General features: G+C 44.0%; 2 protein-coding genes and 1 pseudogene across 3 annotated transcripts; all 3 read right to left on the bottom strand.

Moving 5' to 3' along the window:
• Window positions 1–1,576: 1,576 nt before the first annotated feature.
• LOC142775064 (uncharacterized) lies at window positions 1,577–5,621 on the bottom strand. The gene is made up of 2 exons (XM_075876383.1): window positions 5,049–5,621; window positions 1,577–1,729 (listed from the first exon to the last, which is right to left on the bottom strand). The coding sequence occupies exons 1-2, from the start codon at window positions 5,619–5,621 to the stop codon at window positions 1,577–1,579; spliced, it is 726 nt and encodes a 241-aa protein (XP_075732498.1).
• An 11,621-nt stretch (window positions 5,622–17,242) lies between these two features.
• LOC142775669 (uncharacterized) lies at window positions 17,243–20,539 on the bottom strand. Of its 2 annotated transcripts, XM_075877310.1 has the most exons (3): window positions 20,183–20,539; window positions 19,041–19,634; window positions 17,243–17,346 (listed from the first exon to the last, which is right to left on the bottom strand). In XM_075877310.1, the coding sequence occupies exons 1-3, from the start codon at window positions 20,205–20,207 to the stop codon at window positions 17,285–17,287; spliced, it is 681 nt and encodes a 226-aa protein (XP_075733425.1). In that variant the 5' UTR covers window positions 20,208–20,539; the 3' UTR covers window positions 17,243–17,284. The 2 variants fall into 2 exon arrangements, with proteins under 2 accessions (XP_075733425.1, XP_075733424.1); XM_075877309.1 differs by lacking the exon at window positions 20,183–20,539 and having other exon boundaries at window positions 19,041–19,746.
• A 144-nt stretch (window positions 20,540–20,683) lies between these two features.
• Window positions 20,684–21,809, bottom strand: LOC142775668 (uncharacterized; annotated as a pseudogene).
• Window positions 21,810–26,243: the final 4,434 nt, after the last annotated feature.

Genomic DNA, 26,243 nt, shown 5'->3' with positions numbered 1-26,243 from the left:
AACATTTTGTGACATGCAGTTTGCAAGGAAATGAACTTCTAGTTTATTGCGGAATTCATTCAAGGTTGTGGCATGGCATCTCTCAAAAAGTGCTTAACGCCTAAGCTGACTCCAGTGGTACTCCACCTTTCCTGCCGTCGTATATATGCACCAATTAAAAGATGATTATTAAGCAAATATGCACACGAGCTAAGTATGTGAGATGACTATCCATGTTTCATAAACATTATTTCAAAAGTAGCTCGTGGTTCACATTATGAAGTTATTTCCAGTGATCAAAGGAAATACCCACTGAATAATGGTCAAAAATTATATGTGCAGTTTGTCAATGAAACAATAAGCTGACCTTTGCAAAAAAATTGATTTCTGAGAACCATGCTGTGCCAAAACTAAGAGCAAGATGGTTTCAGCAAACTCATGGTATTCCGAGATGATGGCACATGTTCAAGCGTCTTACAGGGGCTGATTGTTGGTTAGATGGGGTGGTAATTAGGCAAGTGCCTGTTATCAGGTGTCTAGATGCATTGAATTTTGGTCACCAAGTCTTAAAAAGATGGCTATAAAGTAGCCAAGCTCAGACTTTATTGACGGGATGAGCGCTTATAAAAGCCAGTGCTTAATAAAACCTCTATTTAATGAAGTTAGCCCTAAGGCTAACAGATATCTTCAATGAGCTGGTCACTTTTCATAACATATCTCATAGGTGAATAATTATTGGGTTTCCAGCGAGCTATGAATGAGGTAGCATTTTGTGAATTGAGAAACGATGAGCAATGAAGTTATCAAAATATTTTGTTTTAATACATAGACAGTAATGCGAAATGAGGCTTCCAGGAGGGTGAATTCCCTTATACTGACACTTCTGGTTCCATCATTGCAGTTTATATTCACTGGTTTCATGCCCTGTGTACGTAGTGTCACTAATGACAACCTTCTTTTTCCAAGCTGAACTTCCTGATTAAAAAAAAGATAAAATATATTGAACTGCATGGTTTTTTACCATTTGATCAGGCACACCACAAAGGTCATTTGGGGCTAATTAGTGGACTGTATAGACGAGGTCTCTGTACAGGATATGTCATGGTAATCTTTCAGTGCTCTAGCTTTGTTTGAGTAATACTCGAAACCTTTTTTTTATTAAAGATTTCTACTGGGCAAACAAGCTCCAGCACCAGGTTTGGCCCTTAGGTAAAGCAGAGCAGGTAGTAAGAGTGAGCTCGATCATAAGCTCTTCAGGTGTACCCACTCAAGGATCTAGTATCTATGGTGCAAAACCTCCAATGCACCAGGAAGGGCACTAAAGAAGGGTGTAGGTCAACATTTGGATAGGGCATCTCCTAGCCATCATCCTTCCGTAGCCATGAACTTGTACTGTCAATGCTCTTCAGACTGTACTAACAGATTAGAGACTTGGTACAAAAGTTGCTTCTTCATTGCAAGATGGCCCATCAGACATTTTCATAATCCTCTCACAGTAAACTCTAACATTTACTTCAAAATACTTCCTTGCACAGTGTCCTTTTCTCATCCCCATGCAGTTGTCTTATTCAAAAATATGCGGCTTGTCACAGTCAATCTAGCTGGTGCCACGCAGGGAAGGCTCCAGCCGTAGTGATGTGCACTTCACTGGAGCTATCAGACACTGTAGAATGGAAGCCTGCTGTGCATGCTTAAGACCAGTGACCACTTCTGCTTGCGTTCCCTGCATTGGCTCGTACCTGTCGCACACCTGTACAAGATTGTGGCAACCCTGTACATGAGGCTTTTGTTCTGGCAAATGGTGCCACAACAGTATGAAGGTGTGCGTCCTGTAGCAACACCACTGCAGAGCAAGCTGAAGTTCATATTGAATACAATACTTCACTTCCGAAGTAATGCTAATATAAGTACTCTTGCATTCACTTATAGTGTCAGGCAACACATCACTTTTCTCAAGTGTGATCTCTTTTACTTCTACTAATCTGCATAGTTTTTTAAAGTTAGTCACAGTAAAAAAAGAAAAGATTCTTTTTGGGAGCACCACAGTTTTAAGTTCACAAGACTCCACTGAAGCACTTACAACATATGCAAACAGTCACATCCTGAATTTCAGCACTTTTTTTTCCCAACAAAGGTAATCTGGTTGTCATCTTCAGGCTGTGATCTTACAAGAGCTTTAGCATAATTCCTGTTGCTGCTTGTGTTAATGATTCTCCATACATTGCAATAGTTTAGCATTGTTATATAACTTGACAAGATTGCGCATAGCTTCGGTGAAGGAATAATTGAGACTCACATAAGACAAGAAACACATGACATGCTAAATTCCATCATCTGTATTTGTTGCTTTGCCAGCAAATATGTAAGGAATCAGACGCGTGTGCAGTATTGGTAACGTGCTAAATCACAGTCTTTTAACATCAAGCAGCATCACAAAACATTGCTCAAGAAACATTTCCATTTTTCAAAGTTTTAACAGATGTGTCAATAATACATGCATCACTCTTTTCTCAACATGAAATGCTTCCAACAGTTCACATCCCTTTTTATCACAACCCAGCCTGGAATTTTTATCTCATATTTATTCTCAACTGATATGCTCTGGCACTCACACAATAAGCCAGATTTTTCCGTCCACGATGCACAGCCTGTGAGTTCACTTCTAACAACCCGCCTCCACACTGCAAGTTGTCATAGGCCAAATAGCGGTTAATATATCAATCACATAGCTACACAACTATGTTTGTCGAAAATGAATATATATGAACAATACAATTGCTTTGTAAAAAACAAGTGTAGGACGAGTAGAACACTTTCTATGAAGGCTTTGTTAAATCATTTTATGACCATGGCACAGAAGTTTTTTGCAGAAAACATGTAAAGCCAACACGAAAAATTATATGCATCATGAAAATTTTTTTTGTTTATTTTGTTGCAATAAAAAGCTTACAACTGATAGTGTATGATCATGCAATGACAACAGGAAAAAGGAATGAAACATCTTTAATCAATTTTTGTTGCTGATGGAGTTCTATTGTACTCAGCACATATTGCATACAGTGGCCAACAGCTGTTGGGTGTACTTGCATAGGTTTATGCCATGGCAGAGTGCATGCGCCAAATTACCTGTGATGCCGTATGCATGTGCACCATGATTAAATGCTGATTTTCGGATGTCATGAAGAGAGTGATTCTCAGCATCAACTCCTTTTGCTATGCAATAGGTGAAAAAGAAGATGAGGAGGTGTTTTATATACCTAGTGTATAATTTTAGGCCTGGTTTTTTGAACATCAGGAAGCAACATACAGCAATTTAATGTCTCAAAACTCACTACTCAGGCTTCACTACCAGGCGGCACCACAGGGCAGCTGTTATGATTTTAATATCCATTTAAAAATACTTATTCTACTCAATCTGCGAAAGTGCATTCGGTTAAATTCTGGGTTTCTCAACATACACAAAGATTCATATACATGTTCTGCCTTGATAGTTGTCAGTCCCCTTAAGAGACATAAATGTGAAAATCTTTACGTTTGTTGTTCTTCTGTCCAGTTCCAACGTCTGTTTTTTTCCAGTAGCCGATACAATGGAAAGAGCAGAGACGATATGTTTGGCAAAAACTTTGAGTAGCAACTGATCATGCCAAGAAACGAACGAAGCTCGGCTACATTTTTCGGGCTGGGAGCATCAACAATTGCTTCGATATTTTCTTCTATTGGGTGCAGCCCTTGCTGATCGATCCGATGGCCAAGATAGGTAACAGACGCCTGCCGAAATTTGCATTTATCAAGGCGTAGTTTAACACCACTCTCCCGGAAACATTGCAGAACGACTTTGAGCACGTCGTCACTTCCTGCTTTTTCGGACACCAAGACATCGTCCAGATAAGCTTGCGCGCCTGATAAGCCCTGCAGAACAGTTTCCATCCTACGTTGAAAAATGGCTGGCACAGAGGCAATGCCGAAAGGTAATCTGTTTTAGCAGAAAAGACCTTTGTGCATGTTAATTACGCACAACTGGCGCGATTCGTCATCCAGCGGAACTTGGTTATATGCATTCCTTAGATCTAGTGTACTGAAATGCTTGCCGCCGTTTAAGGACGCGAACATGTCATTGATTACTGGCAATGGGTATTGCTCCACCTCACATGCCGCATTTAAGGTGACCTTAAAGTCGCCACAAATCCTAACGGTGCCGTTCTTAAGCACTGGTACAATGGCCGTAGCCCATTCGGAATGTGGCACCGGTGACAAAACGCCTAGTGCCACCAGCCTATTAAGCTCTTCAGAAACTTTGTCGCGTAGCGCGAAAGGAATAGAGCGGACCTTACAGAACTTCGGTGTGACTCCCTCCTTCAGCTGAAGGTGCGCCGCAGGTCTCTGTATGAGGCCTAGTTCCGAGCTGAAGACGTCTGCGAACTCGGAGATTAAATCCGAAAGGACCTGTGTGTTGGTAGACGGCTGTGCAGTCGGCAGCTCAGCTGAGAGGCTGAGAACAGGGGAGCCTGTGTCACTCAGAAGAAAAATTAGGTCTCGGCCACATAAACTTGGAGCGCAGCAATCTAGCACTACCAAAGGGCATTCTACGGTTACACCGACGTACGATACCGGCAACAGGATCTCTCCAAAGACTGGCAATTTTCCCAAATAGCATGACAGCTTTATGCATGATGGCTTCAGCGGAGGCCAAGCGTTCTTGTGCTGCTCAAAAACCTGACGTGACACGACCCAGACCGGTGAACCAGTGTCAATAAGCATTGATACAACAACACCTCCCCACGTGAAGTTGCGCCGTATTGGGGGCTTCACAGTTTCCTCCCGCGTCGATCTTAGTGTCCAAATGTGCAGGCTATTATCAACGCCTTCATCTGTTTCCCCTTCGTTAACAGCCAGGACTCGGCCGCGTGTTTCCGAGGGTGCTGTTGAGTTCGAGACTTTGCGGTTTGATCATTCTGGCATTTTCGAGCTAGATGACCGCGTCCACCGCAACGATAACAACGCGCGTTATTCCAATGGCAGGCATTACTGTTATGTCTGACACTTCCACAACGCCCGCATTCAGCGAGTACCTCTTTGCTCGTGGAGGACTGCGCCTTGATTCTGAGCACAGATGATGCTTCGCTGGCCATTTTACGGGCATCATTCTCTGCCGCTTCAGCTGCGAGGGCCATTGTTTCGGCGTCCTCTAACGTCAGATCTTTCTTTGTCAGCATCTGCTTTTGCAGCGCACTCGATTTGATGCCGGACGCTATTCTATCCCGCAGCATTCGGTCGAGCATGGTATCAAAATTGCAGTTGTTCGTGATTCGGCAAATCTCAGTAATGAATTCTTGAACAGACTCACTGTCCAGCTGGCAGCGGTTGAAAAAGCGGAAACTTTCTGCAATCTCATGGCGCTCAGGATCAAAGAACTCGTCCAAGGCTTTCACGACGTCCTCGTACTCCAAAGAATTAGGCTTCTTGGGCGCTATTCTTACTGATAGTATCTGGACAGTGCGAGTACTTAAGGCTGCCACCAACAATGCCCGTTTCTTGGCTGACTCTGTCACGACTGTTGCCTCAAAGTATGCTTCTGCCTTGATGACATACGCCTTCCAGTTGTCTTTCTCGTCGTCGAAGTTCGGCAGTTGCTGGTGCGCCATCGTCGTAGCCGACATCCTGCTTGAATCCACGGTTTTTCTTTCCGGTTCTTCATCGCCACTGTTACATCGTTTGTCGGTCCCTGCGCGTTGGCGCAAGCGAAGTAGACACAAGCTGACGAGCTGGTAGAATGGGCGTTTATTTTCAGTGTACGTTGCAATATAAAGACTTAAAGTAAAGAGGGAAAGGGAAGCAAAGTAAGTGAAACAAGAGATAGAAGCTTTGGCTATAACTGAGCCAGAAACTGATAAGAGTTACACTTCTGTTACAACAATTAGATACTTTGCTATGCTGATAGGTCAAGAAGATACATTAAGCCCTCACCTTGAGCCCTCGTCGAGAGAATAGTAAAGTATCTGCTTGAGAGCTATTTCCTTTAACAGCAGAGTAGAGTTTTAATAGAGTTGTTATGCTAGAGGTTCGCCATGTGATGGAGATGAAAAACTATCACCGTGAAGCAGCCGATGGTTTCTCCAGCATCTTCGTCCTCTTCAGCTTCGCTCCCATAGCAGGCACGCCAATTCATCTAGCGCAGCATGTCATAATTCTTATGAGCAGGATAATGGGTTGTATAGAAAGAAAAAAAGAAATGGACAGAAAAAAAGAAATAAAAGTGAAATTCTCTGCGAGAAAATTTCTTCGAGATGCGACATTCAAATCCAAAGGCAAGTGTTGTTACCACTCTGCTATCCAGTCATGCTAGAAGATAACCTAGCTTTTTATAATATAGTATACAATATAACAGAAGGGCTGTAAAAAGAAGTGGGGAGGAGAAATAGAGATTCAAAAATTTGAGAAAGAAAGAAAGAAAGAAGAGAAAAGAAATGAAATACTTAACAAACAGGGAGCTAGTAATTAAAAAGAAACAGATGCAAAGAAAAAAGGGAGCAAGCATAGTGAATTGGGAGGTGAGATAGTAAAAGCTATAGCCAAGTTAACCAACTCTGCGTTGACTCAGCCCTATGCCCATTATATGTGAAAGAGGCACCAATGTTTTTTTGAAGGTCCAGTCATGTAATCAAAGCCATGTGAAAGTTTGAGATTTTGTGCAGATGTGTTGCACAGATATATGTCCTCTAAGTGTGCGAGGGCAGTACGTTGTGAATTCTCAGGGGCACTCAAACATGCCTGAAACAATTGATTGAGTCTCTTTCAAGTGGAAAGTGTGTCGTGTCATTTGATTTCATGCATCCTTAATGCAGCCAAAATTCATACAAATTGCTGAGTGAGTAGTGCGCTCCAGGGAGCTTGCATAATCGGTTGACAGCAATGTGCAGCAAGAGCTGCAGGAACTTTGAAGTGAGAGACGTGTATATACAACGATCACCAGACAATGAGCATGGTACAGAATTACCCGAATGTGCTAGGCCTTGCTTCTATGATGAAGACAATGTTTTATAAATCCGATCAGTAGCAGTGAGGGACAACCATATGTAGAGGTGCAGCTGGAATGTGTATATAATGTTTCAAACAAAATATATATTATAAGTTGTTATAAACAAAAACTTATAGGTTTTATGTCGTCCTGTTTCCTAATGAGGTGTACACAACATTTTCTGGGTTAGGCACAGTATTCATTTTATTTGCCACACTTAGGCTTTTGCACATATAACCATATACGGTATGTATGTACGTGTGTGCTGAGGGTAAAAGTGTGTTGAGCGAAAGAGAAGATTTAAAGCGGCCTGTGACACTTTTCAGCATAGTCAGAAAACGCTGTCAATCGGTATACTCGAGGCTCTTGAGAACACGCGAGCATTATAGTACAGCACGCGGCCTTAAAATTAGAATTCAGATATTTATAAATCGCTCTTTCTTCTTTCTACAAATGACGCCATCCCAGTGAACCACAAATATTGTACAGACATCTATGGTATGTTTCTCGTGGACATTGTAAATGTCTCTTAGATATCCATAGAAATCCAAATTATGAAGATTAGATGTGCCCGCAACTACGAAAAGCTCTTCCGAGTAAGGTTGTAGGTACGTTGCTCATGGAAACTGAATGGACCTTCAATAGATATACATAGACATTGTCATTTAGCAAATAAAAAGTTTTTCATGCACTTCGCACACTTACCTGATGTAGTTAGTGTGTTAGACCTGTGGTTCCATGGCAGTCTTGCTCATTGCCGCTCAGCGGTGCTTTATAGAAAGCATGAAAGGCGTGAGGCTGGCCAGATTGATTTATATGTGGGGTTTGAAACTTCCAAAACCACCACATCAGAAACGTCGTAGTGGAAGGTGGCGGAAATTGAGACCCCCTGGTTTCTTTAAAGTGCACCGTAATCTGAGCAAACGGGCCTACAGCAATTCCGCCTCCATTGAGGATGCAGTCGTTGCAGCCGGGATTCGAACCCGCGACCTGTGGGTCGGCAGCCGAGTACCTTAACCACTAGACCACCGGGGTGAGGCTGGCTGGATTACTGTCAGTCGACATATTTAAGGCCAGTTCATGGTGTTGATGCCTTGTGTAAGTATAGCACACCGGCTAAGAGCATACAATCGCAGTCGCAAAGACACGTAGACGTATAATGCACTAGAAAAGGCACTAGTTAACTAAAACGCCCATTTCCTTGAAAGCAGTGAGTGATATTTTGACATTTTACGGCTGGTGTGAAGCTGCGTGGCACCGCCGCTTTTGGGCCAGAAAAACCACTCTTATTTCTCATGTTGCTTTGTGTACATGGCCCGTCCCCTAACCACTAGGGCGCAGTGAGCCTCAGTCCGTCCTTAAAAGACTAAGGGGCTGTCACTTGTTTAGACAAACTGTGTAACAATTCGGAATGCATGATACTCTACTATGAGAGAGCATGGAGTCGTCCCGCAGGCAGACCAGGACTTCATAAGACAACGCCATTCAAGTGTTTGCATGAGTGTCAAGAAAGAGTGATTAACGATTCAAAGTGCTCCCTTGGTACTCTACCATGCGAGAGCGTAAAGCCTTCCCATCTCAGTAATCGCATATGCAATACATCATTTTCCAATATTCATTTCAAGCGATATGAATGTCACAAACTCCTGCAACTCATCAGAAAGGGTAGAAAAAAACGGCAATCAAACGTTTGAAGGTCACCTGCAAGTTTTAAGCGTTTTTCTTTTCAAAAACTAATGTTTTTCAACTAAAAATTATTACTATCAACCGGTTTTAATTAGCTAACCGGATTTTTTATCGGCATAATCGCCATTTTGTCATGCGATTGTCTGTAAAGACCGTATTTTTCTTAGCCTCGATGATTGTGGTTATAAGAGTGAAAGGAAGAGAAAAGTGAGCCCCGTAACTGTCTGCATCAGCGTGCGACACCTCAACAGTAGCACACAAGGGATGGGGGTGAGGAGGGATTAAAAGGATAGGATTGAAGGTATAGAGAGAAATAGAGATGCGCTAGAACAGCAAGCAACGATACATGAGAGATATGAAAGATGGAAAAACGGTCGTAGGAGTCTGAGGACGAGGCACCACTTGTGAGAGCTTGCGACAGGAGGTGACGTAGGGCTAGTCCAGTCGGCCAGAGTCTGCGCTGACGTCGTCGTAGGGAACCGGCGGCAGGAGGTGGCGTAGGACCAGCCCAGTTGGCCAGAGCTGCGCTGTCGTCGGAGATCGCGAAGGCACAACCGGTCGGCACGGAATCTAGCGAGCGAGCTCTTAGCCTCGTTGACTACCCGGGGTCACAGTGTGCCCGGGGTTCTAGTAGGCGCAGAGCAACCGCGCCTGCACGCAGATTGGCTGCTTCAACACAAGACGCTCTGATGTCATACTATAGTGTACTAGAATATTCTAGTACACTATAATCATACCATGGCAACGGGAGGTGAACGACAACTCAACCGCGCCGCTGTCACATGTCCATAGAGCAAATAGGGACAGCGATTTGGAAGCGATGGTAGCACTGTCTGGGTTTTGTAGGGAATCATAAAAAGATTGCAAAATGACTATTTTACTAATAAGTGAAATAAGTTTCGTTACCTTGTACATGTAAATATATTTTTAAACCAAATATAACTAAGAATATTGTTTGTATAATTTAAAATTTCGTATGAAATAAATAGGTTTCAAAAGCACTAGGGTGTTTCGATATGGCGGCTGGCCATAATACATTTTTGTTCGTGGAAAAATAAATTTTCCCCCCAACAACACCAAAACAACTTCTCAGGAAGTTCAGAAGGCAGCCACGTGACCAAAAAAAATTTTTCTCACTGAAATATCCTAGCAGTTCACTGTTTTCAATGCAGAAAATAACAATTTCTTTCGTATACATTTGGAATGGTCACTGAAATGGCTGGGACGCTTGGCGTGGAATGACCCAACTGGAACAGGTGTATTAGCATTACCAGAAAGTTCTCCTAACTGTAGGACGGCCACAAGAGCACAACTTGGCCCTAATTACGGAGCAGCGCAAATCGTCTTAGAACTGCTCGCGATATTGATTTTTTTAATACGATGTGCAAAATGCTAAAAAATATGCTTCGACGCAATATAGAAGCACCAACCTATGCCGAGTGAGGTGGCTCATGAAAAGAGGTGACGCTAGACAAAATATCGAAGTTCAGCAGACATCTGATTGATCGAGGTATTATTCACATCACGGGCATTCAACTATACTAGAACACCTGGGGGAGGCTCTAATTACAAAAAAAAAATACTAGTGAAAAAATTCTACAAGTTCCCTTGTGTCTCACGAAATACCGAGCAATGCTTCACCACGTGGCACGAGCAACGAAGCACCACCTCTGTCCCGATTTTCTTTTTCTATGGTAATAGAAACATTTTGTACAACATTTATTATTTTTTATATTGTTCCTGGGTCATTTGTATTCAAGATGGATATTCTGAATTTTGTTTGTCTTGAATATTTTTGCATAGATTGTATTGTTTATTGCACTGTTTACCAGCTAGGGCCCCAAAATTATACACTTTCTACATTTTTATTGATTACAAATTGTTATTGTTGCTTCACAACATATATTTTCGGAAAGACCATATCTTTGTGGAAAAGTTCGTATGCTGCAATGCGTGCTGGAGTACATTTCAAACTTGCAAAATCAATCTTACCAAAACATATGAAAAATGACCATTTTCACACGTTAAAGAAAAAGTTGAACAAATAATAACCTTAAAACCAAATAAACATATCTCACAGTCAACACTTGTCACTAATAATCGGTCAGAAGTGGCCAAGCATGGAGGACTATTAAACAACACAAGCATCTGAAGCTTCCCAATTTGGTGTCATGGGTGCTTCAACCTGCTCCAGATATGCATTTTTGTGCTCTAATAGCAACATTTTCTGCTTCAAAACCTATTGCAGCTGCATAACAACTGGTTTTCTAGCACCTCCTTTAGTGGCCACCAAGGTGACGGCGCTGGCTCTTGTTTCTTCAAGAATAACATTATATAGCACATTTTACACAGTTTGGATCGAAGTACAGCATAAGTTTCCGATATGTTGGCTCCACAACAAATGCAATTTTTTTCTGTATTAGTATGTAATGCTTCTAAGTTTGCTGGTGACTGTGTAGATTGCAATGACAGCTACAAGCTGAGAGCTTTATTGGGAGGTTAGGTATCCAGACAAGCTTCATCGGACATTTCCTGTGTAGCAATTCTGGTGGGTGCACGACATGTACCCTTACTGTACCGTACCTCTTGCGGATAAGCCCGGATAAGTGCAACATTGGATTGCGCGATTAATCCTCTGTCTGCCATTGCATTTCGCTGCATAGTCTTGTACTCCCACATACTTCACAGATATGATCCCTCGCAGTTTGGGTGTCTCACCTGGCAGCATTGCTGATAGAATGCGTGCCATCATGCAACTGCCATCGACAGCTCAACCACTTGGCATTGATAGTAGTGGTGACCAAAGAGATAGTGAGAGCCAGCGATATGGCTGCCTTTTCTGGAAATATGGTGCAGATAGCTGGCTCTTGGTGACCACCTCCAGAAGTAATTTGCATGGTTTTTAAGGATATTCTGTGCCGTCTATGCGTCAGCACTCCTTTAAACGTGGTTTGGTTGAGTGTAGTCTGTCAGGCCTGCTTGTACATAGCATCAATACTGCTGTCATTGAATGTAGCACATATAACTTCAAGCCTACTTTTGTGTACTCCTGCTAAAATAAAAACAGTCTTGCATCGGCCAGGATTGCCAAGAGTGCTACAACTTCTGAAGGGTACTTGAATATAAAATTTTGTTTTATTGTCATCATCAGTGAAAGTATTCGCTTGCTGTTTTTTTTCCTTAGTTGCCAATCTTTGTTCTATATCTTTATACATGAATTCACAGGAGGTCCCCCTGACAGTTTTTACTTTGGGACCTCCTTCTGTATTATATGAACTTTTTACTTGCACTGTATTGTACTGAATAAAGGTGCCATCAGTGTAACTATGCCCACTGCAAGGCAGAGGGCTCACCCATTGTTAGTTTATGTTTATTAAAAAGAACAAGAGTAGCATAAAGAATGTACAGACAATATCATTTGCATTGCGACAATATGTGAAATGGTACAGGATTTTTCAGACTTTCACATTTAAATGCAGGATATTGCCACAGTGGTCATAACACACTAATTTGTGTTAACTTTTGAGAATATATTTGTCTTTTCAAAGTGTAATAGCCCTGGTTGCCAGTCACTAAAGTACACTCAAGGTAAGTCTTTATTGATTCTGAAAAAACTGATGCAGCGAATGTGTCCACTGACTCTATTGGCAGCCATCATTTTTATGCCTTTGGTTTATCACACCAATTTATTTGTCCACAGAAAATAATTCTTCCTGTTTTTTCTAGCATTCACGTTGCACCATTGTGGAACACGTGTGGAAACTTGGGCACCGTGCAACCATGGAGATTCACAGGACACCACCTGCAAAGTAATGCCTACTGATAAAATACAATTCTCCACAATAAAGAACAGTCCAAGAACATCTAAGCGTTTCTTATGAGTTGTGAATGCAAAATCAACTGCAAACGACCAGTTGAACATTAGGGCAGGCATAGCAGTAGCCTGTGTCAACACTGCTTTTTTCAGCATTCAAACTTATTATGTTGTTTTCATGCATTGATTCTCTTTTTAGTGATTGCTAAGTCAAATATCGGAGTCAAGCAAGAACGTCTGCACCGTCTGTAGCTAGATGAGACATAAAAAATGGCACCATCCAGTCCAGCAGCTTGCTAGAGGGCCAGCCAACTGCATGGCTCAGTTGGCTGAGTAGTAAAAGATTTCTGGTTGAAGTAGTGCCTGTTAGAATGCTTTGCCTAATGACTTGCATTATTCTCTTCTGTCCCTGTGACCCCAATTCGAGGCCATTTGTTCAAGCTAAGTATAGCTAATTGTGAACCAAACATTTTGTACTTCAAACTTAATTAGTCACATGGAGAACAGAGCATTACCTTACTTAAATTCAATGAGATGGCCCTCGATGTTCGGCATCTGTGATGCATAGGGTGTGTGAAAATGGCATTTCTCAGTGGACATCAGCTAATATGTTAGACAGCACTACTACAGGGTGTCCAGTCAAGTTGTAATCGATTTTTAGCCATAATCTTTGTTGTACATTCCAGTAAACAGGCATTCGAATTGCTTGTCCCCAATTGGTGTCTAGGCCTTACGACCACACTATTGATGACTGGAAGGGACCTGACTGAAGCATAAATGCAAGCCCTTCCTACAAGAAAATTCTGCTGATGTTTCACATTCTGATGATCCTGAATTTATTGGCAATGATGCTTACATTGGCAGCCATGTGGAGCGTGACAGTGAGGACAAAAATGGCCTACAATACACTTCAATTGGCACGATGCCTGAAACAAGGGGTCCAGTAAAGTGGAGAAAAAGAGCGTTAAAATAATATGCATTGTCAAGTGCAAAGACAGTATGGTCGAATGACTGAAGGAAAAAGGTGAATGGTGGCTAAGTGTTACAGGATTACGACCGAGGTCAACTTCAGCGGCCGCTTTGTGTCTAACAAACATGAATGTTCGCTCAGTTTTTGTATATAGCAATCATGCTCTAATGAGTGGATGAAATGTAAAAGCAAGCAATAGTCTCGAAAGCTCAAGTTGACATAACTCAGAGTTCAAAACGAACACGGCAACATGTTTAACCGAAGCACCAGCCGCTGTACTGTGCCTGATGGGCAATGTAGAGAAAGAGGAAACGAAAAAGAAAACTTAAGCAAGGAAATGCTGACCGGCCGACAACGACGCGAGATCACTCTGTCACCACCCCACCACCCGGGACATGACATTTGAGGAAACTTTCTTGTAAACCCTAAGCTTGGATGAAGTAGGGAAAGCAGAAAAATGGAGTATGAATATATTTCTAGAGCGAATTTTTCAAAGCGTGTTTTCTGCAGCCTTCAGAACAGAAACTACTGTGAGGGCTTCCACACCTGTTAGGACCCAGAGGATTCATTTGGAGACAGCCATGATTTGTCAGTTCTCTTTTTGTTGACCCGAATTAATTTTTTTTCTCTTTTGCTCTATGCTGAAAACCGAAATGAACAAGTTTCAAATAAACTAACCAGCAATTTTCTTTTAGGGACTGAGCAGGCTATTGTTCTTATGCAGGGAAACTAGGTGTCATCATTTAAAACACCAAATAACACATGTTTTCGCTTGGCATAAGCTGTATCTACATTGGTACATTCTTGTTGACCTTGGCACACAGTGATCAAGACCAGCATTAGTTGCATCACGGATGTGGTAATCACTTGCTTTACATTAACAGCTTGAAACGTCATCAAGAGGGCAAGAAGAAATCCCATGGCAGCAACTTTATTTAAAAAAATGATATGGATGATGAAATCAATAACAGTGATATTGATAAAATTGAGCTTATTAGCAGAATTCGTACGTGAAACCTTCATGATGTCAGTTGATTTTGATCTGATTTGCTCCCGTTTGGAGTTTAAATAAAAAAACAATGCACAAGTCAGATGGGCAGCACCACATAACACAAGAAGAAAGAACAAGTAAACAAAACAAGAACTTTCTCCCCTCCTCCATCAGGTGAACAAAATGGGCGAAGTGCAAACCATTAGATATTTTCGCTCGTCCGCCATCTGTTACGTTACGATCACGAATTTTATTAGGGTAAATTTTTATTTATGCCACTTGGATATCTTTACTACAAATGCATGACCTCCGAGATCAGAAATGTGATTCACTGATTGATATGTAGGGTTTAACGTGCCAAAACCACCATATGATTATGAGAGACGCCGTAGTGGAGGGCTTCAGAAATCTGAGCAAACGAGCCTACAACTTTTCCGCCACAATCGGAAATGCAGCCGGGATTCGATCCCCCGACCTGCGGTTCAGCAGCCGAGTACCTTAGCCCTTAGAACACCGCGGCGGGGCAAGATCAGTAATGTGCAAGGTACCAAGGGTGTAGTGACCTAACTGCACTCTTGCTAGTAGGCGGAAATGTGTAGGCCCGTGTGCTCAGAATGGGGCGCACGTTAAAGAACCCAAAGTAGTCGAAATTTCCAGAGCCCTCCACTATGGCGTCTCTCATAATCATATGGTGGTTTTCGCACGTTAAACCCAACATATCAATGAAATCTCTGGCTGGCTAGCCACTACTATAGTGCTGTGTTACAGTATCAAGTTCAGACCTCAATTGAACTGTTATTGTGTGGTAAGCTATTTGTCCTCCGCATTTCTACTTTATTAATTTTGCCAAAGCTGGCATAATTGTGTATTTTACAATAACCATAACTATTAGAATAACGTCGACCATATGAGGTTTTTGAACATGCGCCTAAATCTAAATGCGTGGGCCTTTTTGCATTTTGCCTCCATTAAAATGCGTCCATCACCTAGAAAAATGAACGAAGCCATGTCTTTGAACCTAATAGTGCTACACCATATCTGATAAGGTATCATGGCGAGTTATACTCGCGTCATCCCTGTGTATGTCTGGTAAAAGTAAGGAAAATAGACGTATAAAATCTCCATTTCATTTCAACCTGAACAAAAGTTGGCCATGCTTGAATAAATGAATAGTATAGCTGATTTTTAACAGTTGCATTGAAGCATTTATTGGATGTGAAGCATTTCACTACAGACCACAGGGCAATCTTGATTTGATTGATTGATTGATTTGTGGGGTTTAACGTCCCAAAACCACCATATGATTATGAGAGACGCCGTAGTGGAGGGCTCCGGAAATTTAGACCACCTGGGGTTCTTTAACGTGCACCCAAATCTGAGCACACGGGCCTACAACATTTCCGCCTCCATCGGAAATGCAGCCGCCGCAGCCGGGATTTGAACCCGCGACCTGCGGGTCAGCAGCCGAGTACCTTAGCCACTAGACCACCACGGCGGGGCCCACAGGGCAATCTTGCAATGCATGTACATGTATTGTATTCTCTATCTGGCTTCCTGTGTCTTTATGCTCTGGTAGTTTTCTTAATGAGGTGTTGCCATAGAATTTGTGGCTTGCGTGTTTTTCATTTAAAATGTTTTTTTTATTCTTCTAGGAAGCATGATGCGTGTTTCAGGATTCACGTATTCTTGCTAAATAATTTGATATCTCCTTATTTACACGAATTACTACTTCCAGCTTCGGTTTCTGGGAGCCAAAATGGACAGGAAGCATTACTGTGTTGAAAGCTAGAGCACGTGGCCCCAGAAAGCTCGTGGCCCCAGAACACATAGAGTGGTGCATGCTCTTCTCTTAAACACACACACACACACACACAATCAACCATATATAACTTCGTTACACTATAGTGTAATGAAGTTTTTTTTTTTTTCGAAAACGCCTGACCTTCATAGTGCTGTTATAGCCATTCTAGTTAAACCAAGCATCAAAACTGACTTTATCTGTTGTTTTTTTGAGCATTGATTCTTATGCAAAGAATTACACCACAGGATTCACAGCTTTATATTGTCTGACAATTTGAAAAATTTTCAAGTGCAGATGTCATTTATGATTGAAAAAAAAAAGTTAATAAATGTTGTTATCAACGTTGCCTGCAACAATCTAGCATCTAGCAGAACATTAGCGTTATTATCGTCAAGCTCAGCTATGACATAGTTAAAGTAGTTACCGATCTCATTCATACACTGTGTCAATAACAACTATCACAAGTAGCACAGATACGTTATAATAATATTACTTTTACGCTCAGCTTCAATGGTGAAACAATATTGTTAATGTCATCGAAACTAAATGTTCTGCTAACGTTCCGAATAAACGTAGCGATAACGTTATCTTGAATATTATGTAAACATTAATAAAACGTTATGATAATGTTTGCATAATGTTAAGCAAAACACAAAAGTGACGTTACAAGTTACACTTTTGTAACATTTATGAAATATTAAGAATTATTGTAAATTATGCTCATGCAATGCTAAAAACAGGCCCAATGTCAGAAGTCTTTTTAACTGAAAAGACAAACTTGCGAATCATAGCTGGAGCATGTCTTCAACATGCAATAGGGGATTCTAAAGTACATTAACTTATTGATGGAACGCATGTGTGTTAGCGGCTTGTATATATATGCAAGGACTGAACCAGACTGATTCGAAGCACTCTAATCAGCAGTTTTAAAGACTTTCTACATTTTGCAGCTGTTTGGCAGCATTAACTCAGCTCAACTGCATGTCTTGATTGCAAATATACTTTATTGCATGATGCCCGTATATACTTTATTCCTCGATGCTCATCCAAGGCTTGGCTGTGATCAATAAGCAGGCCACGGCACTTTGTTCTGCAAAAACAAGAAATATTCAGGAATTACTGCAGATGATAAACAAACAAAATAGCTTTAGTAGCAGCATAAACATTGCAGATGCTTTTGATAAGACAATGAAAACCATTCACCACCACTGCACAATTAATGCACGTCGAGAGACAGATAGATATGTGTGGTTGAACGTCCCAAAACCACCATATGATTATTGGGAAGTAAAAACAGCGCAACAATATAGACAAGGACAGAGGAAGAGACGACACCGCGCTGTCTCGCAACTAAACTTTATTGAAAGATACATGCACATATATCAAGCATTTGACCCGCTCACGTGGACAACCTTGACAAATGCTTAATATATGTGCGTGTATCTTTCAATAAAGTTTAGTCGCGAGTCAGTGCGGTGTCGTCTTTTCCTCTGTCCTTGTCTATATTGTTGCGCTGTTTTTATTTCCCAAGTATGAACCACCAACTAGCCCAACTTTCGCTGTTATCACCATATGATTATGAGAGACGCCATTGTGGAGGGCTCCGGAAATTTCGACCACCTGGGGTTCTTCAACGTGTTCTCAAATCTGAGCACACGGGCCTACAAAATTTCCGCCTCCATCGGAAATGGAGCCACCGCAGCCGGGATGCGAACCCGCGACCTGCGGGTCAACAGCCGAGTACCTTAGTCACTAGACCACCGCGGCGGTGCAAAATTAATGCACATAGCCTTGTAAGTGGTCTGTAAAGTACTTGTTCGCAGCAGCTGTTTTTAAAAACTCGAATTTCGTCCAACCACCAATAATGATCACTGTCAGCACTGCCTTGCAATAGTGCTACCTTCCTGGTCCACATCACATAGTGCCATTATAGTCCCACAATGGTACGTGTTGTCACTTGCTGCCTGCTTGCACATGCCCGCACTTCAAAATTTAAAGCTTTTGACCCCTTCGTTGTTGTTCATGGCCGTCGCACGGCAACCACTTAATTGTTTTTTGCACCTGTATCATGACAGTGGCACAAATCAGAAGAATAACCTCCACGCTGGTCTGCACTATCTTAGGGCCCGACGGACTCTCCACGCACATGAAAACTCATCGCATACTTTTGCCAACTTCTCCTCCCATCTGTCGCTCGCTGTGCTTGCACATCCAGGGAAATACCGAGGGGCCCTGGTGGCTGCTTTATATGGCCGCTAGTGTGGGTGAGGGCAAGGATGGTTTCTGGTGATCCCTACAAGTCGCAACACAGATGCGCTCTGAAACCACATCTTGAAAAAGCATGTTAGCTTCAGTCGCGGGATCGAATCCCGGCTGCGGCGGCTGAATTTTCGATGGAGGCAGAAATGTTGTAGGCCCGTGTGCTCAGATTGGGGTTCACGTTAAAGAACCCCAGTACAACACTGGGTTAAAGAACCCAGTACAACAAAACCTTGTCTACCAGATAAGCAGCAACACTTTGACTTGATTTCGTTGATTGACCATACTGCATTGACTGCTGAAAGGTCCGAAGCCTGGTAAGCATGGAGCTCAGTTGTCCCTACAATACTAGCATGAAAGTTGGTCAGTTGGTTGAAAAATCTAGCAGATATCTTTACATCAACACTATTGTGGTGGTTAAGGAAGTTCGTCACTATGTTTGTCGATAGCGGACGAGAAAGGATTAACATGAACAATTTATTTGATGGCACGGGTGGAACGGCTGACGGCGCACGGATACGCTACCGTGTGCAGCGCCGTTGAGTCGGACGTCGTGGCCAACCCAGCAGTCAGGGTCGCAACTCCGGAGGTCCAGGATCAGGCCACGGCTCACGAGGACCACACATGGTAGGCCTCGCCCACGAACCTGCTCCCGGCCACTGCACCCAGGCAGGAGCCGTTCAGCAGGCCCCGTCTTGGACCTTGTACAGGCCGACGGACTCGATCCCGAACAGACACACCGGAGCTCGACCTGACCGACACGTACGGGTCCCACGTCCGACCCAGGAACGCTGCCAGGAACTCGTCCTCTCGAGCGGCGCACCGCTTCCTTTGCCTTGGCCAGGGCACCGCCAGGTACCCTCAGGTGCACACTGAAGCTCATGAGCTCGTGGCCCACGTCCGAGTCTGGCGCGTCGCTCGGTACGGCTCGGCACCGCTCGGCGATCCTCGATTCAGCCAGCAACTCCCCTGGCACCTGGATCCTCGGCCACCCTGAACCTCGCCCGGCTTTGTGGTCCTCCGCACACATGCCCGCGTCTCGCCCGGCAGAACGTCTCGCTCGTCCCTTGCCGATGTGCGACGCTCTGGTGACACCGGCGCTTGATGGCATGGGTGCGGCTACGGAGCAGTCAACCCGCATCGGAGACGCGATACTCCATGCGTGTAATGGGCCAGCCCGTCCAGCGAACAGCTTGCGTCGAGACGCGATGCCTGGTGCAACCGTGACCATTAGCCAGGCCACCTACGTCGCTGTGCCGAACGGCTGACCGTGGAGACGCCTCGCCGAGATCCGCGATGCCCCCGGCAAGGAAGAGAACAGCAGGCCAGGCCGCGCCCCGAGATGCAGTACTCGTGCCGGCAACGTCACTCCAGCTGGTAGTTGGACGGCAGTAGCGTGGACAGCCGCGTTTCCTGGCCGGAACCTGGATCGCCTGCGTCCGACGCTTCGGCCCGCTGTCTCCCGTCTCGCCTCAGGCTCCTGCACCGCGCTTTCGCTGGCACAACCGCGTATCTTGTAAACGTCAGAAGCTGCTCTTCCAGCGTCACTTCCCTTTCCAACGTTCTTCCATTTCTGCTACATCGATGGCTGCGTGTCCATTGCCGATGTGCGACGCCCTGGTGACACCGGTGCTTGATGGCATGGGTGCGGCTACAGAGCAGTCAACCCGCATCGGAGACGCGATGCTCCATGCGGGGAATGGCCAGCCCGTCCAGCGAACAGCTTGTGTCGAGACGCGATGCTCGGCGCAACCGTGACCATTAGCCAGGCCACGTACGTCGCTGTGCCGAACGTCTGACCGTGGAGACGCCTCGCCGAGATCCGCAATGCCCTCGGCAAGGAAAAGAACAGCAGGCCAGGCTGCGCCCCGAGATGCAGTACTCGTGCCGGCAACGTCACTCCAGCTGGTAGTTGGACGGTAGTAGCGTGGAGAGCCGCGTTCCCGGCCGGAACCTGGATCGCCTGCGTCCGACGCTTCGGCCCGCTGTCTTCCGTCTGCCGATGCTTTGGCTCGTCCCCAGCCACTAGGCTTACTGCCACGTAATGGTCACATGTGGCCCAATCGTGGCACGCCACCTCTATGGGCCACCACAGGTCATCAGCTGATTCGCTGACACTCACGCACACATTACACGCGCGTTTCCCCGCACTTCCATCGTCGTTTTCTTCACTCATCACAACTATCTAATAAAATATTTGTTGCAATCACAACGTTCCCATCTTTCATAAGAAGACATGAGTCAGCAGTGTTGGTTTCAATAACTACATCTGAAAAAGCTATGCAGTGAAAATGTTGTCCCTGAAAACCTGGAGGAGTAGGTCCAGAATCAAGTGGCTTTTGCAAAATTACTTGCTTTTCTGGGAGTGCTGTGTTGAACACGTCAGTCTGACTGCGCTCACACAAACTCTTGCTGAAGCAGTCGATTTGGAGTTTTCAAGTTGCGCTTCAATGGACCCAAAATGTTCTCAAACGGGAATGTTGAAAATGAGTCAAGATGGCCAAACTTCTGCACATCATCAGGAAGGTGTACAAGTGCATGTACATTGTACACGTAAACACCCTCCCCATAAAGATGTCCAGCATCAGTAACAAACCATCGGAGAAGGTTTTTGGCAAAGTTTAAGTGCAGGTGGCAAAGCTCAGGGTTTGAGAGCGTAGACACTGTCACACTCAGGTTCATGAAATGCTGGTAATAATATTTTTCAATTCGCCCTGATAGCACCACAGGTCCAAAGTAGAATAAAAAGTTTCGAAACTCTGTGGCCTTCTATCTTTCCAGTTCGCAAAGACTTTGGGGCTTAAGGGCCATTTCCCGAAGTGTGTGCTTGTGCAAATTTATTAGCATCTCTGATATTTCATTCTGCACACGTACTGGAACCTTTGACCTATGAGGTACTCCACGGACCCAGTAGTGAAGCAGATTCCTCACGACCCCTAGGTACACAAGGTGCACGTAATCCAATGGAAAATCGCTAACCATGGCAATTTTTAACTCGGTCAGTGGTGAGTGTCTACGATGGTGCTCTTCTTGATCTTGGTTCAGAAATGCTTCATCAATTCGCAGTGGATCATTGAGCTCTGGAAGAATTACTTTTCGAGAGCTTTCAGAATAGACTCCTTCTTGAGTGCATCTCTCGCAACTGTAATAGCCCCCATGGCCTTCGATGCACTTCAAGAATGCCCTTACAGGTGCATCACAGATAAATGCACGTACTTGAACTGTAAACTTTTTGTCACCTTGAGTGAAACCTTCTATTTCCAGCATGCTCACTTCTGCAGTAAAATCACTCATGTAGTCCTGGAGGCTCTCAGGTTTTGTGTTTTCAACAAACAAGGCAATGACAAACGGCTTGATATCAGTGGACTCTTCAACAACTGCCAATATTGGCCAGAACTGTTTGCGTGAACTCTTTGCAATGGGAAGCCCATCAATATTTGTGAGAAGTGCGATCGTATCACTCGTGATGCTTCCTGCTTGTATCCTTTATTCTAGTGTTGATTTAATACCAAAGTAGTGGTATAAACCAGATGTGCCCATTTTTTTTAAGGCGCAAGACCTCGGTGTCCCCATTAGGTTTCGTGAGTCACTGGGTAACTCCAAATGGTGCTTCTTCAATATTTTCAGCAGCAGCGTTAGATGAGATGCACAAGTTTAGTTTCACAGGCCCAAGCTGCCAGCTCGCTGGCCTAGCTCGGCTGTTCTTCATAAGTTGTTTCAAACTCAACTTCTGCCACATTGCTGGCTAATCTTGGCTGTGCTACAGCTGACGTGCTTGCAAAAGCATTTGTAGGGTTGACATGCTCTTGATTTGAAGCCTTCGTGACATCACTGCTTTTGTTGTATTCATCATTTGCGAAATTCTTATCCTGTTCGAAAAAAGATGAAGTTTCAATGTCTGTGAAGTGTTCGTGCACACATTCAGCAACTCTTTTTTTTCTCTGCCGGTCGCCGACATGTTGTAAACGTCTCTGGTACCGTTTCATATCTGCATATGATATAGCGAATGCTTTCAATTTAAGTTGACACACAAAGAAGCTAATAACTACTGCAGTAACACGAGCTAAAATGGTGATAATATGGCATGCCATAGAGAAGGGAGTACTCAGGATTAATTTTGGCCAGCTGGGAATCTTTTATGTGGATTGAAAAGTATAGCTCTGCTTGTACTTAGCCTCTTCGCGATGCGGCGGCCGTGGCCTCGACTTTAGCAGCATGACAGCTGATATACAGCCACGACGGGTAAAGGGAGAAGTTCAGGGGAAAATGGAAGCATGAAGACATCAAAAATTTGCGAACACGGGGTGTCGTTGGGGCGAACGTTTCGAGAAGCGGATTTGTTTCTTCAGCCTGGCAAAACCTTTCAAAATGTTGGCTCCAACAACACCCCGTGTGCAATCATTTCTGCTCTTCACAACTTAAAGGTTATGCAAATGCTACAAGAGTACTTCTGGTCACCATCAAGCCCGATCATTTCTCGATCTCAAAACCGGTGACACAAGAGCGCTTTTTTGATCGCAAACAATTGGCCAATGCATTGCCTTACAGCCCGATCCGAATCGAGTTTGGCGCAGACATCGCACAAATAGCGATTGGACCTGATCGCGATTAAAACGGACTGCACCGGTGTCGCACGAGCAGTTACGATCACAAAAAAGGGCCTATCTGGATGAGCCTTCAGCCGGATCAGGTGCTGCTATTTTGACACCTCCAATTGCGATCAGCCCCTATCGCAACGCGATCAAACTTTCAGATTGCGCTGCGCCAAACTCGATCCGCGGATTGGTTTTTGTATCATCGTGGTTTCGACGTACAGGGTTGGTCAAAAGTTCTTAGGCCACTATCCCATGTATTTCTATCGCAGCGTGGCCTGGGAACTGTTGACCCCTCCTGTACTTTTGTGTCAGCCATGGCGGGGTACTGCGTGACATTGTTATTACATGCACGCAGTAGTTTCACTTCATCGAGAGTAGCAGCTTTAAAGTGCAATGAACTCATTTATGCTTACCTTCACTATCATCACAAGCGTGAACAAAAAGCGCGCCGGTCCCGTCGTCCCGATCGTCTACGCTCGCCATGGAAACCGGAGGAAACACGAGCCAAAAAGAAAGACGCTTTTATGGTTGCCAACTTGAGCCAACACACAAAAAAACTAAGTGCTGCATCTGATTAAGACTGCTAGTGCTGCAGCAAAAAAAAAAAAACATTTGCAAAACAAATTAGGTTGTTGTTCAATGTAGGAAGTTTTTGTTATCTAAATAAAATGTGTTTATCTTTTAACACATCAGTGAATTTTCACTAGCGCCACTTTCTCAATTGAGCAAAAACAGAGGTAAAAACGAAGCTGCACCCGTGAAGTGGCTTAAATTGTAAAAAAACTAGGTTAAAGCATAGCCTCCTTTATTTTGGTTAAAGTCAACGCCTTGTTTACGGTAGGTGGAGCCGTAGAGCAAGCTGCGCTAGAGCTGCAATGACCCATTGGCGAAATTGGCGTCGTAAAGGTCGTAATGGTAACAAATTTTGATGTGGGGCATCGTCTCGAAACGTATGGAGTGAGTGTGCATCATCTGCAAAACTGTAGGGTTCGTGTTGCGGCATGCATATACACCGGACGCTCACGTTCGACGCACAGTTAGGCCAGGTGTTCTGTGGGTTGGCCTTCGCAGTTCTTGAGACTCTCAGCGCTCGCCTACTGTGCTTTTTATTTTATCGCGGAAAATGGTTGGTGCGTTGCTCGATGCCGACCACCTGTCCCACCTTACGGCATGTTGCCTGGCTGGAATGTGCTAGCTGTGTTCAGCGTGTTACCAAATTAGGTTCAGTTCGTGGTGCGGCCCAAAGGGTAGCTCGCCGAGCTGCACACTGTCTTTGCGCACTGTTTTCACGCCTTGCATTCTTGATTCACCGAAGCGGCGAAGACGAGAATGTGCCCGTTGACCATATTTTGTTGGTTTCGATGTCATGTCTTTGCACGGATTGACCTTCGGCAGGACATTTCCTGACTAGTGTTCAGCTATTTTGACCGAGTGGCCGACTGCATGCAGTTGCCTACGAGATGCGTTACTCGCACACTTGCGTTACGTCTCATATATGTAGCGTCCTTGTTGCTGTTCTTGCTAAGGAGTTACGTTAGCGTAATGCTTTTCATGGGACGTCTCATTTTTGGCCAAATTCATTCGGGCTGTGCTCCAGATCAAATGTACAAACTAACCTCATCATGTTAACGCAGTGCCAACAATCCTGACCGAGTTCCTATATCTTCATTAATTTAACACAATTTCAAGGTGCACATGACAGAAACTGTGTGAAATCTGGTATTGGGTCTTGTTGAAATATTGTTGCACAAGAGCAGACTACACACAGGGAACGTACAACATGACTGCTCATGTTGAATGTTCTTTCTGCTCTGTTTTCTTTTATGCATTGAAATTTAAACAGCCAGACTACTTTCACTGTGATGTCCTTATGTTTGGCTTTGTATAGTTTTATTAATAATATTATCGGGGCATTTACATGCCAAAACCACAACATGAATATGAGCGCACTGTAGCAAAGAGCTTTAGGAATTGCAGCTATCTGGTGTTCTTAAACGACATTGCACCAAACAATTGTCGGAAAGCTTAACTCGAACGCTCCCCAGCGTGTCTTGGACTGGTTTGACTGAGGCCAGCCGCGAAACACTGGGCACTGTTGCCAAGATTATAGCTCGGTAAGCTTGGATTGTATGTTGGCATGCATGCGTAACACCTCGGCAACAAAACTCAAAGCTGCGTGGCGCTGGTGTCAACCAAACTGCTTCAGGACATGTTGTGGAGCATTCGAGCTAAGCTTACTGACGACTGTACATGGGCCTCTGGCATTTTGCCTCTGTCGAAACAAGCTGTAGGTTTGGCTGCTGATGTTGAGACGGTGAATGAAAACAAGCCAGAATGAGGAGCATTCATTACATGCTCACGCTACCATACTTGTTAGGAACAGTACTTCTTACTGAGATGAGAAATGTTTTGACATGTTAACTATAAAAGCCTCATAAATTATCTCAGATTCTGGTGGCTGCGGAAACTATACACAATAATTATGCAGTGACATACAAGAATTGGCAAAGCTTGTACTAAGCCGCTCAAGGCTTGAAACAGCAAAACTGGACGATTGTGAAGACTTATCTGGTTGCTTCTAGGCTTTAGCCAGGTGATGCTGGGTTGTTTTTACGTTGATTCTTTGATCAGAGAAGCCCATAGACAGGCACGAAACTGTTATTCAAATTCCAGAGACGGAAACTCGCCCTGAAACTCAGCGTCCACACCTCTTATAGATCGACAGGCATGTCCTTAGCACAGGCCTGTTGCTTCGGGGTCTTCTCGCCTCTGCTGTTGCCTTTCTCGTTTCCTAGTATTTTCTCATAGGGGCTCAGGGGTCTTCTGTTTGCTGTTGCTTTTAAGTGATTTGTTGGACTAACTGTTGCCTTCATCATTATTAGTGGACCAGAGGCGAGTAGTGATATTTTCCCAATTTCTGTCACACATACCCATTTATGATGATGATAGTTTTCTGGAAGGCTGCACAGAGGCACATCCCTGTTACAATATTAATTTTCTGTCACTGACTCGCGATTTCCTAAACAGCTTCGCTGATAGAAGTCCAAAGGATCACAAAAGCCTGGTGAGGTCATGCTACGATGTACTCTCAATTATGTTAAGTGTCTTGTTTTTTAAGAATTACCAGAATCTA

This window comes from Rhipicephalus microplus, chromosome X, assembly GCF_043290135.1.
Source record: "Rhipicephalus microplus isolate Deutch F79 chromosome X, USDA_Rmic, whole genome shotgun sequence".
NCBI lineage: Eukaryota > Metazoa > Arthropoda > Arachnida > Ixodida > Ixodidae > Rhipicephalus > Rhipicephalus microplus.
This window is presented reverse-complemented; position numbering and strand designations above follow the sequence as displayed.